At 47.8% G+C, this 16,122-nt stretch overlaps 1 protein-coding gene across 7 annotated transcripts in view; it reads right to left on the bottom strand.

Annotated features, from left to right (window-relative positions):
• Positions 1 to 16,122, bottom strand: part of CUX1 (cut like homeobox 1) — a 375,507-nt gene that overhangs the window by 125,341 nt on the left and 234,044 nt on the right. For all 7 annotated transcript variants that reach the window (XM_060078727.1, XM_060078730.1, XM_060078731.1 and 4 more), the window contains exons 6-8: positions 15,204 to 15,327; positions 11,111 to 11,187; positions 9,593 to 9,659 (exon numbers count right to left, since the gene is read on the bottom strand). In XM_060078727.1, coding sequence (XP_059934710.1) covers positions 9,593 to 9,659; positions 11,111 to 11,187; positions 15,204 to 15,327 — 268 coding nt within the window. The remainder of the gene's footprint in view (positions 1 to 9,592; positions 9,660 to 11,110; positions 11,188 to 15,203; positions 15,328 to 16,122) is intronic.

The following is a 16,122-nucleotide window of genomic DNA, read 5'->3' as shown; positions in this document are numbered from 1 at the left end:
CTCTGCACTTTGCTCGGGAGGAAACTAAGGCCAGAGTAAGGCAAGGGAGCGCCCTGCCCAAGGTTTCTGCACTCACAGCACCAGGAATCAAACCCTGTAGTGACCCTGAGACCTGGGCTCTTCCCCTGAGGCTCACACCACCCCCACATGCTGGACAGCCCCTTCCCAGAAGGCCCCTCCGCGGATGGCTGTGCAGGCCCTGCTGGGAGAGGATCGGAGATCCCAGCTTCTGGCAAGAACCTGGGTGATAAAGTTCAAGAGGCCAAGAAACGGTCAGGCTCTTCAAACCTGCCTGTGGGTTAGTCCAATCTTCCCGTTTTGCTAATGAGGACACTGCCGCTGCCCAGGGAGGGAGCTGTGCTGGCCACACGCGGTGACAGAGCTGGGATCCGACCCAGGGTCTCCTGACTCTAGGCCCAGCACCTTCCACTGTCCACCAACCAGGGGAGGCTGGGACATCTATTAGCATCACCGAACAGCAGTCTGCGAACGTCGCCTGACCCGCCTCAGAGGAGGGCCCTCACCTCGGTCCCTGCACACCACAGGCCCACTGGCATCATCGACACATGGGGCTTCTGTTGAATGAATCACTCTGTGGGTGCCTCCGCTGCGGAGAGCGGTGGATCAGGGGTGCGGCCGAGGGACCAGTCTCGGCAGTGCTGAGAGCCTGACCAGCAAGTCCGTTTGCTCTCTGGAAGGGCAAACTAAGGAAGCTGTTGGAGTCTAGGAAGAAGGCAGGAGCCACCTGAACCTTTGAAGTGCTTCATGAAGACACAATTGTAATGGAGGCCAGTCTGGAATGTTCACGCTGCCTTCTGCCCTCAGTGATATTCCTCCCAAAGCCGTGCGTTTCTGACCCCCACCCCCTGGGAGTCCCTGGTTGCAGTGGGGGCCCTGGGTTCGCTGGTCACTGTGACACTGCACATCTTTGCTTCCAGAGTGTCGGGAAGAAGGGGATTTGACGCACCCTGACCAGTCAAGGGCCCTTTGAAGGGAGGTAGGAAAGCTGGCGGAAGTGAGAAACTATCTTTCGCTTGGAATCACCCCACATCAGTGAAGACTAATTCCTTTTATGTGACATGTATTATTTTTAATTACGAAAGCCACACATGTTTATTATATGAAATTTAGAAAATTCTAGAAGATTTTTAAAAATAGATCACACTTATCCCACAACACACAGATAACTCTTAACATTTTGGCGTATTTCCTTCCAGTCTTTTTTCTATATGGTGCTCTATTTTTTTTTTAACTTTTTACAAATGGCATCAGACTGATACTCAGTTTTCATTTCTAGTTTGTTTGTTTTCTTTTTTTACTTGCCATGTAAATATGTCTTTCTTGTCATTACCTATTCTTCAGGAATGTGATGCATGCTGCACAGTATTCCATCAGTAGGTGTACCATGAGACGGTTACCCCTTGAGTTCCCTCTTGTTTGGGAGCCCGATTTGTCACACTGCCGTCATTGCCGCACAGGTTTAAACTAGGAAGCTTCACACTTGCCCTGTCTTTTTGTGCCTTTACATTCTGCCAGTGGCTGTGGCATCTTCCGGTGGCTCCGCTCTCCGCAGCGGAGGCACCCACAGAGTGATTCATTCAACAGAAGCCCCATGTGTCGATGATGCCAGTGGGCCTGTGGTGTGCAGGGACCGAGGTGAGGGTCCTCCTCTGAGGCGGGTCAGGCGACGTTGGCCAACTCTGGGCGGTCTGCAGGGACACGCCCATCCGCTCCTCGAGCCCCACAAGCAGGAAAGCGCCCATGATGATGGATGAATGTGATTGCTATCTCCATATTCATAAACATGTTTACACACACACACATATAGGACAGCTATATGTACACGTGTGTGGCACGTGTTTTTGTGTGCAGAGCGTGTGAGCCATGTCTGTGTGCATATCACACCTGTTAACTCTCCCTGTCCTCTTTACTCTGTAGTTCTAGCACCTGACACAATGCCTGCATTTTAACACAGAGTTTTAATATTAGCCAAAGGGGGACTTGCCTGGTGGCGCAGTACTGGTTAAGAATCCACCTGCCAGTGCAGGGGACACGGGTTCAAAGCCTGGTCCGGGAAGATCCCACATGCCGCGGAGCAGCTAAGCCCGTGCGCCACAACTACTGAAGCCCGCGCGCCTAGAGCCCATGGTCCACAAGAGAAGACACTGCAATGAGAAGCCCGTTCACCGCAACGAAGAGTAGCCCCTGCTTGCCGCAACTAGAGAAAGCCTGCGTGCAGCAATGAAGACCCAACGCAGCCAAAAATAAATAAATAAATAAATATATATATATATATATATATATATATAAAAAGATTAGCTGAAGGGAGGAAAGGTAAAGATTGCCAATTCTCACTGATGCCTTATAATTTCTAGACCACGGAGTCCATGGAACAGGTGAAGAAGTCTTGGCACTCAGAGGACTTTCTACCTGGATTTGAAAATATGAAGCCACACTCTTCTTTCTACGCAGTTCCCAGACTGGGGAAAACTCCAGATCAGGGCTGTACTGCTTGGAAAAGGCAAAACATTCAGTCAGTGCAGAAGCCAAGGAAAGCCCTTTAGGGCTCATGTAGGCACTGAATTTTAGGTGTGAAGAAAAATGCTTGGACAGAGAGGGAAAATCCCAGGAATTCTACAAAATGCACACACCCTTTTGCAGATAAGGTATGGGAAAATAAAGGCATCATTTGTTCTCAGCAAGTTTGATTTCTCTCTCAGGTTTAAAGTACAGGGGTTTCTTTATTCAAGTCCATCCCCTCAAAGTCATCAAAGTAGCTGCTTCTCTATTTTTAGGGAAATTAATCTAACCAGGATAATTACAGCAACCCGTACTGGAAATTGATGACTCATCAAAAAGCCAGGAAATAGAAAATGTTACATTCTTAAAGGTACAGCAGGGAGACTCCATTTCCGGACACTGAGGTTGGTCTTTTCAAATTCAGTCGGGGGAAGCACAATCTGTCTAACGTGAGTATTCCGCTTACTGAGCTCTACCTGGCCCAGTTTCCTGAGTCTTGCATGTGGAACTGTAAAAAATAAATAAATAAAAGAGAAATCGGTCTGCGAGGGTACATACCACGGGGCTCGTGGGGAGGGAGAGAAGACGTGAAACCCTTCAGGAAGGCCGGTCACCCAGTGAGCCGGCACTCGGTAACTCAGCCCTTTGAAGACAGCACAGGAAGAGACTTTCTAGGCCACGGTGGGAGTGCAGAGGGCACTGGATTTTGAGTCCAAAGGACTGGATTTGAGGCCTGCCTCTGTGTTCCCAGGACTGTTTCCTTGTCTATGCAATGAACACCACAAACACTTCCTCCACGACTGCTGGAAAGAATAAACAAGGTATCATGCAAAAAGGTGCCATGACATAGTCCAGAGTGACCCGGATGCATGGACGGTCTTGGTCCCCATCGAGTCTTCAACTGCGGGCATCCTCACATTTTCAAATCTCGTTTGAGGTCCTCCACGACCATTTCTGGGACACAGGCATCCCCTACCTCCAAAACACGGGGTGCAGGGTACAGGCTCCCTTAAACAATTTCAATAAAGCCCTAAGCCAAGCTCGCCTGGGAGTTTTCTGCTTTCTCAGAGCATAATGCATTCTGTGATTATACACTGGTTTATATACACGCTAGAGAGTAAATACTCTAAAATGAACCCAAGTGAAGTTCCTCATAAACGTTTCTTTTGTAATGTACTATGTAAGTTTGTGTGTATACCATGTGGCTCTTTTTAGAAAGCATATAGGCAAGGAATACAACATGAGTAACCTTAGGAAATATGAATTTTACCGGCAGGAAAGGTTTGGGAGGTGCAAATTCTTCTAAGACTAACATTAGCTATAAAAAATGCAGCATTTCAGTGCAATTCAATATTTTCTTTCATCAGAGGCTCAGAGCCTCCACCCACAAGTCAAGAGGAATGTAATAAGCTGACTGTGTGTGTTACAACTGAAGCTCCTTCTGCAACCAGGACTCCGGGGGACAGAGCAAAGAGGTGGCCGTGGACTTGAGCGAAAATGGGACTTCCTGCACTTTCGCCCAGAATGCTGGTATCTTGGCTGGGAGGGCAACATTCCTCCCACCGTGGGCAGCGGCCACCTAAGCCCAACTACAGGCGAACAGCTGCAGGAGACAGGCGTGGAGTCGGGGGGCAGGGGGAGCTGTCCAGGCCTCTCTCCCGGGGCCCAAAAAGCTGTCTGCCCTCCTCCTCCAAGGCCATCCTGGGGAACCACTGAAATCTTAAAATCCAACCTGCTCGACTTTGCTCGAATCTCCAAGTTAATGTCAAGCGGGGTGCTAAATCTCTATTTGCTAAGAGAAGGCAGAAGATCTGTACGCAGCCTGACCAGCTGAGGAGGACGTACGTTTTTAACTTAAAAAAAAAAAAAAAAAAAAGCTGAGAAATAATTCATTTATTTAACCCAGAAATGGCTATAATCTGAAACCCTGCAATCCTCTTCCACAGCAACTGCTTTGGCAAGCCCCCCGATGTTCCAACAAATAGTAAACTGTGCCTGCCATTTGTCTAAGGGACCTCGCATTAATAAACATGAAGAAGAGCACTTCACCTCCCACTCTCAATGACAGGACAAAACAAAGACCAGCTGTATTCATCAATGAGGCCTTGTTCTGCACATAAAGGCTAATTACATTTCGCTTCAAGCCTACACATGGAAAACTTTCCTGCTGCTGTACCCGCCACAGCCAGCCGGGCTGGTCCAGCTGACGCAGGCTGAGGGTTGCACCCAGTCAACGGGGGCTCCCGACGGCCTCGCTGCCTTTGACCTGCAGGCTTCGGTCCCAAGTGGGGGCGGGGATGGTCACCCCAGTGACATCTCCCAGGGACGGACAGGCGACGTGGGCTCTTCCAACCTCCTGTGGAGACGATGCCGTTCAGGCCCGTCTAATTTCAGAAACGCACGCACCCGAGCCCAGGGCAAGCTTGACGGGAACAGTCTCTACTCGTTGACAATAGAATAGCTGACAGCCATTAGTGACAGTGACCACAGCTGTCACCGTGCTGGGCGCTGCACACACACCTCCTCATTACTCTCCACAGCCACCCGGCATCCTGACTACTATTATACCCATTGTACAGGCGAGAAAAGAGAGTCACGGAGGTCAATTAGCTTATCCAGGGATACACAGAGGGTGAGCAGCGGACCCCGGCAATCCACTCAAAGCCCACCTTCCACAGTGCCTCTCCCATCCACTTCCTGCATTTTCTGTCAACACATTTTTTAAAAGCCCTCCTTTCGAAGGGAGAAGATACATTGTTTTGAAATGTTTTACGACCATTTGTGAGATTTGCCCCTGGCGGGCTTATATTCGTACGTATTAATGAAAAGCTGTCTAGTCTAAGACAGTAGACATCAGTCGGGCCTGAAGCAGATGGTAAAGTGACAGACCTTTCCCGGAAAATGAAGGGGGGGGAATGCGGAGGGGGCAGCTCCGTGGGGGATGTCCAAGATCGAAGCGATTGTCTCCCAAGTTAAAAGAAAGTAGCAATTATTATCTCAGGCCATTCTCTACATTTTTTGTGGCTTACTTACTCTGGGAACCATTTACAGTAAGGGTTTGGCCCTAGGCTGCCCTGTGGTAGCCGTCCATTTCTATTTGGGAAATGCCGATCCCCGTCCGAGCCTCAGTCCAGCCCCTGTGCCCACCATGCCCACCTGCCCTGGCAGAGCCACCCGCCGGGGCTTCGGGCTGGTCCTCCAGGAGATCGGCCTCGCCGCCTGGTGTTTTCACAGACGGCCCTCCTCCTTTGCCTCTAGCAACCCTCACCGCGGCTCGTCCTTCGGCCTCAACCCCCTGGTCATCCCTTTCAGGAAGGCTTCCTCCAGTCCTTTCCTTTGGCTCCAGCGGGGTGGGGTGGTGTGCGCTGGAGACCCGCCATCCCGTCGCCAGCTCCCTCTCCCCCTGCCCCTCTCCTGGCCGGGGAGGGGAGGAGGGTAAGGTGAGGGGTTGCTGGCGCTGCTGGGATCCCCGTCACCCCCCAGAGGCCACAGCTCCTCTCCAGGTGGCTCCTCCAAACGGAGGTGGGGTGAGGCCCGGCCAGTGCTCGCTCAGGACACTGGTCTCCCTCATCCCCTCTGTGCCCATGTTAAAACTCTCTTCTGACCGACCTAGCTAGAGTGGGCGGTCTGTCTTCTGTGGACACCCCGACGGCACAGGTACTGCGCTAACTAACGTCCCCTCCATCACAGCAGGGGTCACGCTGGCTTGCAATAGCTTTTCTCCCCCCACCACCCCGGCCACCGAGCCTCCAAGAGGAGGCCTCCAGGAACGCTAGTGCCGCCGACGAGTGGCTCTGAGGCGTGCCCATGAGGCTTGCTCTCTCTCTGCGCCCACGTGCACGCCACACCTCTGCCTCCCCACCTGTCCCTGGAGGAGACCTCCTGCTACTATCACAGGAGGGGACACACCCCGAGAGCACGCGTGGCCCCGTCAGCAGTTGGTAACAAGAGCCACAGCCCAGAGGCAAAGCATTTTACGTGACAGAACAACTGACCCCCATGCTTTTTGATTCTATTCTCCGTTTACTCTAGTTCAGTGAAAATGAGCAAGTCACGTGTGGGTTTTCACTCATCTGGATTTGGAGGGAAAAGAAGCTTTCTGGACTCAAGATACACTGATGTGACGGGAAACAGTCTAGAGACATTTCTCCCTGAGCCCCCGTCCACCACCACCGCTTCTCGTCAAAGGCCAGCGGGCTCAGAGTCCAAGGAGAGGTCTGGGGGCAGGAGGACCGGCCTCTGGTGCTCCCCTGGGTAGCCCTGCTGATGCAGGTGACCCGAGATTTAATGATCTTACCTGTCAGATGACAGAGCTGGCTGCTTAGGAACAGCCCAGGGTCCCTGCATCTATAAATGGTAACTTAGGACAAGACTGAGGACTGAAAATTATTCCGACATCTCAAGGCACCTCTGACCCCTCCCAGGAAGCAGGATCACCTGGGAGCAGGTGACTGAGCTCTTTGCTGGCTGAGAGACGGGAATCATCCCCAAGCATCACCCTGGCCCCGAGCACAGTGAGGCAGGGAGAGGGTGGGGACAGGGACAAGATGTCCCCTCCTCCCTCTTTCTGTCTCCCAGGCACTGCTGGCTGACACGTGCCCTCCCTAGAGAAGACCAACAGCCGTGAGCTGGGGAAGATTCAGTCCTTCTTAGATGGCTGTTCTCAGTGCCGTTGCTTCCTCAACCCCTAAGGCAAACCAATTACATGGACACAAATTTTCTGTGTGGCTTTTTAGAAGCCCAAGAAGGAAGTAAGAAGTTGTGACTCTCAGCCAGGGCCCAGTACTTAGCCATCATATGACAGGTGGCATTCTTGGCTGTCAACTCCCAATGGTTTCTGCAGATACTTGGTGTCACCAGGCAGTAGGTACACCTCCCACCCCGTGTACGCAGGGAACACGGCGGGAGACACTCGCTTCTGGAAGTTGAGCTTTGGTGACAGTCTCTGAGCAGCGGCTTTCCAAATGGTTTTTGACTGAGATCCGCAGGAAGAACTACATTTTATGCTGTGGCTCAATAACTCTGTACTTTCAGATTTACACACGAGTTAAAAGTGTCACAAAACAATGCCTAACTTTACTGTGTGCCATGAGCCATGACATTTTCTATTCTATTCCATTATTTTGTTTTATATTCTATTTATTACCCAACTAGCCAGTCACCACTCGCTAAAGTGACTTCGCGATTGTGACCCAAAGTTTGAAAACCATGGGCTTAGACGGGCTTAGAGGTTGGATTCCCAAAAGTTTTTCTTCAGTGTATAATAAAGCCAACTTTGGTTGACTGTAGATATGCAAGATGTATCTATGCCTTTTAGAAAGAGGTGTGGTTTAACAAAAATAAATTAACAGAAACTAATGAAATAATCCAATTTATCACCCCCAAAGCCATCATGAATTTTGTCAGCAAGTAAGATGGTGTGGCTAAGAGTGAATGAATCAGGGAATTAGCACAGCATCTTCAGATCAAAGTCTTTTAGAAAAGAAATGCTATAAACTTAAGGCCAGAGCTATGTATCAGACTAAAACATTATAATTTTTAAAATTCGAATTTACTGAGAAAAACAACGTACATAGTAGAATCAAGTCCAGGCGGAAATAGTAGAAAAACAAGGATGACACGCGGGCAGAAGAGGGAACCCAGACATGGACACCGAGGAACCCCAGGGTGACAGCAGCTGGCGTGCTGCCTCGGAGGGTACGTCTTGGGAGGTGAGGAGGTCTCAGGCTGTGGGCTCAGAGGGGAGGGCGGAGACGCACGCCTGCCGGCCCACTGACAGTGATGCCCGGGGTCGGAAGGGTTAATACCAGAACCATCAGTTTTCAAAGCACAATTTTAATGGTCACGAGACCTTAGAACTGGCTCTTTCTGTACCACCTAAAGTCTCGTTTCAGCACACCGAGAGGGGATAGTGATCTGGCGGGGTCCCCCGGGATTAGACATGCCAACAAGTCAGCCGGAGTCATCAAGATGGACCAGGATGTTTTAGTCTTTGCGCAGAAGATCTCTGCTCATGATCAAAATTGGTTCTGACCACCAGACCTGGGTAGCTGGGCTCTCAAGATCTCGAGCTGCTAAACAACCCAGGGCAAAGGTCAAGGGCCACCCTACTGCCCCCTCAACGTGCCCTGAGAGCAGCTGGCCCAGCAGCAACCTCAAAGGCCAAGGGCAAAGGTGATGGGACTGAGGGATGCCGAGTACCAGGGCCCCACACGGAGCAGGCGCCGGGGAGGAGGGCGACGCTGTTCAGAGCCACCTCCCCACTCGCCAGCGCCCACCGAGGCCCGGTGTGAGCACAGCAGGAGATGCTTCTCACTGGAGACACAGCTGTCAGGGCTGGGGTGGGGTGGGCGTTGGGGACACATGGGTTTCTGGGGGAGGTGGGACAGGAAAAAGTTGTTCAAACTCTAGCCTGGCATTGTCAGGGGATGATCTGTTGCTCCTTCATCTTTCTTGATTTACGTCAACATTATTTCTTGCTTCCTGGTGTTCTGCGTGGAGGGTAGGCTAGCCACAGTGTACCCGCAGTGCATCACTGATTTCCTCCCCACAAGACCCTTGTGTGATACACCTGCCGAAAGATACACACACACTCTGGGTGTGTCCGCACACGGACGCCCAGCGCCATAAGGTGGGATTTGAACAAATACACCTGTGTGGGAGTGAAGGCACAAGAAAAAGGTGGTGCTTCTGGCACAGACCAAGCTCCACAAAATGTCCCAAGTATCACATCTTCTCTACACTGACTCTTTTTCAAACTTTCTTAGACAAAGGCACAGTGGTGGCCAGGCTCCACATAATTAAGGAAAAAAGTTTCACTTGGAAGGCTTGTTCTGAGAGCACCAGATAGAGCTTACTGTCACATCTTGGCTTTTAAACTGATGCAAGCAAGTCATGGGAACGACACCCTGTTCCTTACAGCAGCTCAGAGGCCGAGCATCTTCGAAACCCCGTACCACTTTGCAAAGTCAATAAACAGGAGGGTGAAGCAGGGAAATCTTTCACGGATTAGCAAAATCGGGTGACACCTGACCAAATACATGCCAAGGGAGGGAGCCAGGCAGAGACTTACTTGGCGGTAATTTCTTCATCATATTTGGTTTTCAGGTCAAATAATTCTGTTCGAGTTTTTTCCAGCGCTGAAAGGCAGAGGACATAAAACCATAATATACTAATTGTTCACATTAAGTCAGAAAGAAAAAGTATACATGTAATACATTCTCATTTCAAAGGAGGCAAAGATTACAAAAGTATACACAGCATGCAACAGAAAAATCCCCTTCCACTGCCACCTCACCTCACCCCATGCGCCTCTTCTGAGATAACCACTGTTACTAGTTTATTGGGTAAGTTTCCTGCTTTTAAATAAATTTCACTATTTAAAAAATATTTCCATACCTAACTGCATATATATTTAAGTGTATGTGTGTGTGTAATATTTCACACCCCTCCCCCTTCATAAATAGGATGATACAAATATCTTCTGAGATTTGCCCTTTGCCCTTAGCAGGCATATGGAAATCTCTCCATGCTGGGACATTGGCAATGACAGTAACAACTTAGCTCTTGTACAGGGCTTGCCACATGCTCGGGGAGTCAGGACACCTAGAAAGGAAGGTGCTGGGTAAAGAGCATGGATATTTCAACTTCAGATAAAGATCACTCAGCTGGCCTCCCAAGAGTCGATTTACATTCACGTCAATACTAAGAGTGTGGCTATTTTCCTATACTTTCACCAACATTGTAAATTATCAATTAAAAAAAAATTCGACAGTCTGACAGGCAAAACAATCTTTTACTGATTTAATTAGCATTTCCCTGCCTGTTCAAAATTAACATTTTTTCATATGTGTGCCGCGTGTATGTCTTCTGCAAACTGCCTGTTCTCATCCTTAGCCCGTTGTTCTCCTGGACGGTTTCTCTATTTTTATTGATTTGTAGGTGAGCTTTATATTCTTTGGATATTATTTGACTGAGAATTTGTTATGATTAGTTTCTCCCACTCTGTCACTTGTGTTTTTTTAAAACTTGGACTATGATGTCTTCTGATTTTTTTCCCCACATTTAAATTAAATATATAGTGCCATTTCTCTTCCAGAACAAAAAGAAAAAAGGCAGAAAGAAGTTCAAAGAAGTGATAAAAACTTAAGCATAACCTTTTTTGGCATCTCAAGTTTTAAAGGTCTGCTATTACTGTTCTCCTTAACTTCACAGGGTAGAAACAAGGGGGTTTTTTGCCCTCATTATTGTTCCAAATGAGATGTCAGCCCTTGACAGTTTGGTGATTTAGACTTGTTTGTTGGAAAAAGAGCAGGAAGAAAGGATGGCTTGTGGCAGCGATGCAAATGGGATTCAGAGCCTCCCACCTCGACAGGAACGACTCAGTGTGGGTGACTCATGCAGTCGAGGTGGGGAGCTGTGGAGGAGGGGGTCTGAGGCACGCTGGGGCGTGGGCTCCCTCACTCCTCCAGGCTCACCACGGCGGCAGTGACAGGTGTCAGAGGGGACCTGGAGGGACTGGGAGGTGGCGCAAACCTGCCCTAGGTTAGACTGGCCTGTAGTAGCTTGACCGGCAGGCAGAATAGCACACCTGTTTGCAGAGTCTGGACTTTATGTTCGGCTTCTTCCAGCTTTGAGGTGGTGGACATCTGGGTCTCCTGCAGTTTTCTGAAAAGGAAGAGGAAGCCAGATTGGTCATCTTGTTTAGCAACTCACACATGTTGTGTGTTCTGGAGCTACGGCGATGAGCCATCTTCGCACAGCTGGTGACAGGCTCGCGGCCGGTTACAACTCGTAATGCCAGGAGCCCTGATGCCTGGCTCTTTAACACCCAGACTTTGTACCCGCACATCACATGAGGGGAGGTGTATTTCCTGTGGGACTTGACGTGAGGCAACTGATCTAGAAGGTTATCCTAAATGTAGCTTGTTCTTGAAATGCCAGATATTTAAAAAAAAAAAAAAACGAAGAAAAATCATCATCATGCACTCATTGTTTCCTGAAGTTAGCCCAAGAAGAATGATACATTTACATTTTGCTGACACAATGAAGGAATTTGTTGGAATAAAGGATGTACTGAAGAGATTCGACAGCTGTTCCGTTTCTGTTGGAATGGAATGCAAATGCAACTCTAATACCTAATGGGGACATTCGGAATGTTTGCAGCCACATTCCATGTATTTATATTTCCCATGATCTCCAAATGAATTCCCTGGTCAATAAATAGCATTCCTTCCTCCTCATCGGCAGAAAAATCTCTAAAAATAAGTTTATTATTTTTACATCATATGAATATAACACATGCTCTCATAAAGAAGAAACCTGGGGATACAGAAAAGTAGAAATGGCACAGTTAAAAAAGGCACCCAAATTTATGGAAATCTATGGAAAAGCACTGCTTGCGTTTGCACATATTTCAATTATAAAACTAATAAATGCTCTGTGTTAAAAAAAAAAAAAAAAAAACACCACCACAAATACTATAAGAGCGTGGAAGGTAAAATGTCCTTTCTCTTGGCTCCACCAGCACTCCTCAAAGTTCTTTTGTAGCTCTCTAGAATTTTTCTTTACTTTTTTTTTAAAACAATAAAGGGCTTCCTCATTCTTTTTTTTAAAAATAAATTTATTTATTTTATTTTTGGCTGCGTTGGGTCTTTGTTGGGGCGTGCGGGCTTTCTCTAGTTGTGGCGAGCTCTTTGTTGTGGTGTGCGGGCTTCTCACTGCAGTGGCTTCTTTTGTTGTGGAGCACGGGCTCTAGGCGCGTGGGCTTCAGTAGCTGTGGCTCGTGGGCTCAGTAGCTGTGGCTCGTGGGCTCCAGAGCGCAGGCTCAGTAGTTGTGGCGCACGGGCTTAGTTGGTCCGTGGCATGTGGGACCTTCCTGGATCAGGGCTCGAACCCGTGTCCCCTGCATTGGCGGGCGGATTCTTAACCACTGCGCCACCAGGGATGTCTTAGAATTTTTCTATACGTATAGAAATACAATGTAATATGTAATATACTGTAGCATAATATAAACTCAGGTGTGATATATTATAGTGTAATAAACACTTTGCGCCCCTTTCTTTTAATACTAAAGGGATCAGAGCACACATGGTATCCTGCAGCTAGCTTTTTCACTTATCTCCGTACTGTGGAAATGTTCTACCCCAGCATATATAGTTCGTCCTCATTCTCATTAAACAATTGACTTAACCAAGCCTCTATGGACATTTAGACAGTTTATTACCCCTTTCTACTAAACAATTCCACAATGATCATCATAGGTATTGGTGCATAATTCTGACAATGAATCTGTTGGATAAAATTCTAACAGAGGAACTACAGTGGTGAAAGGGTATGTGCAACTGTTTTTGTTGTTTTGATAGCTATTGAGAAACTTTCCAACAAAAAGCCTCACCAGTTTAAACTCTTGCCAACAGCATTCGAGAGTGTTCTGCTGTGCCAACACTGGATAAAATTAAACTTAGTTTTACTCTGGAGTAAAGCTGAGAATTTCTCTTTGTATGAACTGTCTGCTCAACTCTTTTACCCATTTTTTGTAGTGCTGGGTTTTTTTCTTATTAATTTGTAAGAGTTCTTTGTTTATAAAGAAAATTAGCCCTTTTTCTTATGTGGTGCAAATATTTCTTCCCAGTTTTTTGATGGTTTAAAAATGTCCACTGTTACTTGTTTTCAAAAGTCTGTGTGAAATTTTAGGCAGCTGTATTTTTATAACTTTTCTTTTATGTTTAGAAAGATCTCTCCACTCCAAAATTATTAAAAACAAAGTAAATGCCCACGTTTTCTTCCAGTATGTACATGATTTAATTATTAATACTTAAATCCTAATCCGTTTCAATTTTTTGATGTAAAGAATGAGATAAAGATCTAGCTTCATCCCCCACCCCCAGTGGTCAGTTATTTGCATCTTTTAATATAATCAATCCTTTTACCTAGTTTGAAAAGTCAACTTAATAATATTAAATTCCTATAGAAATTTATTTCCCTACTTTTGTAATGCATAAGTTTACTCTCTGAAGATGTAATCACGCCGTCTATAATTCAGTATCATGCATTTTTCACTTCACATTATGCCGGATACATTTCTGGTGTAATTGCAAATTCAACAAAACTATTATTTATAACGGCTGTATAACGTTCCCATTAGGGGTGGCCACTTTTACGCACCCATTTCTTGTTGGCAAGGCATTTCAATGGCTTGCATTCCCCCCTCCCCTCCATTATCAGTAATATGGTGAGAAATCTCTTTGGGCACAGAGTGCTTTCCTAGGAGACATATTTAGTGCCAGTTCCACATCTGCTGGGTCAAGAACCCGCTCATCCTTCTGAGCCCCGACTCTGTGGGGCTCACTTCCTTCCCAGGGGCTGTACCCAGCCCCGCTCTCCCAGCAGCGTAGATGCAGCATCCCCGGCAGATCTGGGCTTGGCCCCGAGGGACTGGCTTTGGTCCTGCAGTGAGGGCTTTGGGAGGCCAAGTCTGAGCGCAAAGGGAGGCCAGGGCCATAGCAGTGGGTCGGGCTCTGCCCCCACCTCTGGGTGCCTCGCTGGGAGAGTGTGGGCAGGTGCCTAATCTGTAAAATGAGATGGTCTGCTCCGCAGGTCTATCCCGGGCACTTGGTGAGACAACATCTCGAGAGGGCCTGGCAATGAGTGTAGTGGGCATTCTTTTTCTTTTCTAAATGAAGCCAGTTTAACGGTGCCCCAGAGAGGCCTTGGTGATGCCCGAGATCTCCACGGAGCCTGCCTCATAGAAGTCCGAGCAGCTGCATTCCAAGTCCACGGGAAACACCCACAAAACCCCACCACGGGGCCTGCCTCTTAACTTGTAACCAGACATTTAGTGCCTCTCATTAATGGACTCACGTTTCTTCATGACAGGCTTAGATTTTTAAACCTTAGCTTCACCAGAGCTCTGAGAGACCTGACTTACGCAGTTTGAATTGGTAAGTTCGACACTCCTATGGTTTTTATAAGAAATCTAACTTTCATTAAGTCATCACACTAGTGAAAAAGCAACTCATTATTTGTGGCAAAGTTTTGGGTGAAGCAGGCCAGTGGAAACCTAACACTCACAGTCCTTGGATGGTGCATTAATATATTTTACTGATACTAACTCCTTGATGTATGAGCACTGTGAGGTAATGAAACGAGGCAAGAGACAAAAAAATTTAAAAAAGATAAAAAAGATATTGTGTGTGTGTGTGTGAGAGAGAGAGAGAGAGAGAGAGAGGGAGAGAGATGTTAAATATCAAAATTCACTTAAGAAGGTAGCAGGAGCTCAGCATCGCCCTGGGCTTCCCAGAGAAGACACACAGCAGGGGACGGTCCCACCCCTCTCATCTTACCTCGGGTACCACCCCCACGTGCCAACCACCCACGTTTTGTGCTCAAGCCCCAGCATCATGTGGCCCCGACAGACACGCCCTTTGACATACCTGACACCACCCACCAACGGGAAAGACTGGTACATTTCACTCAAGGTCATCTCACAATCTCACAAATTACAGAACAAGGGACGCCGTTGTTTTTCAAACAAAAATTGTGCCTTAGAGCCCCTAGGATTTTGGTTTCCAACCTGGGCTTATTTCACAGGTCCATTTAAAAAAACTGTCTTGTGATGTGAAGTGTACAAGTAAAACATTACGTCAGCACGTCAGTGCGTGCAGATCTCAACACGTGCTCACCTCTCCTTTTCTGCAAAATCATTTTGTAACTTTTGTTCCTTTTCGAGAGCTATGGTCTCGGCTTGGTTCTTCAGAGTCTGTTCATATTCTCGGATTTTCTCTTTAAGTGCTTTTATCGTTACCTCTGCAGAAGGGGGGAAAAAAAAAACTCCAGTAAGAGAAGCATGGTTCCATGTGGCTATTTATACTAGGCTTTCGTAACCTAGGAGGATCGGTGTGTTTTAAACTTTAGCTCTTCAACTCTGACACAAAATCAATGGTTACAAGTCCCTTCGGAGACCTTTTACTCCCTAAATGTTAAATTGAACTTTAAACATTTAGGTTGAGGAGGATCAATGGATTTTGCTGGGAAGAAGAACTATCTCTCTCTAATACAACTTAAGAAAAAGAGGGGGGAAATCAATGGTAAAATATAGTATCATCTTATTGATGAGTCTTAAATTAGTCCTCTACTGAGGGAAGATTAATAACGTTTTAGTGTGAGTTTAAGTACTTTCTTACAAAGAAAACAGTTCATAATTGTGCGCACATTTTGGAAGAAGCCTACTGACCTCCCCGGCCACGGGGTGCAGCTTTGCTGTTTCACAAGTGATGAGACACACGGTGCGCTAAGTGGATGAGGCGCCTGCCTCCTCGGCTGGAAGGGACCAGCCCCGGAGCTTGGGTGCTGAGAGCACCCTCCACCAGGGCCAGAGTCTGGCAGACCCAGGCTGTGTGTGCAGAACCGATGACGGGGCCCAGGGGAGCCGCAGCTGAGGGAGGGTGAGTGCCAGAGGCATGGGAAGCAGTGCTGTGTGATGAAGCCCTGCAGTGCCCGGTGCTCAGGACGCAGGGTCCTTTGGGGGTCAGGGCCGCCCCTGGAAAGCCCAGGTTCCCCCACCACCAAGTGCGTGTTTACAGCAGTTGCTTCAATGACCCA

This window comes from Mesoplodon densirostris, chromosome 16 (assembly GCF_025265405.1).
Source record: "Mesoplodon densirostris isolate mMesDen1 chromosome 16, mMesDen1 primary haplotype, whole genome shotgun sequence".
Classification (NCBI taxonomy): domain Eukaryota; kingdom Metazoa; phylum Chordata; class Mammalia; order Artiodactyla; family Ziphiidae; genus Mesoplodon; species Mesoplodon densirostris.
Note: the sequence above shows the minus strand (reverse complement) of the source record. Positions and strands in the feature narration are given on the sequence as shown.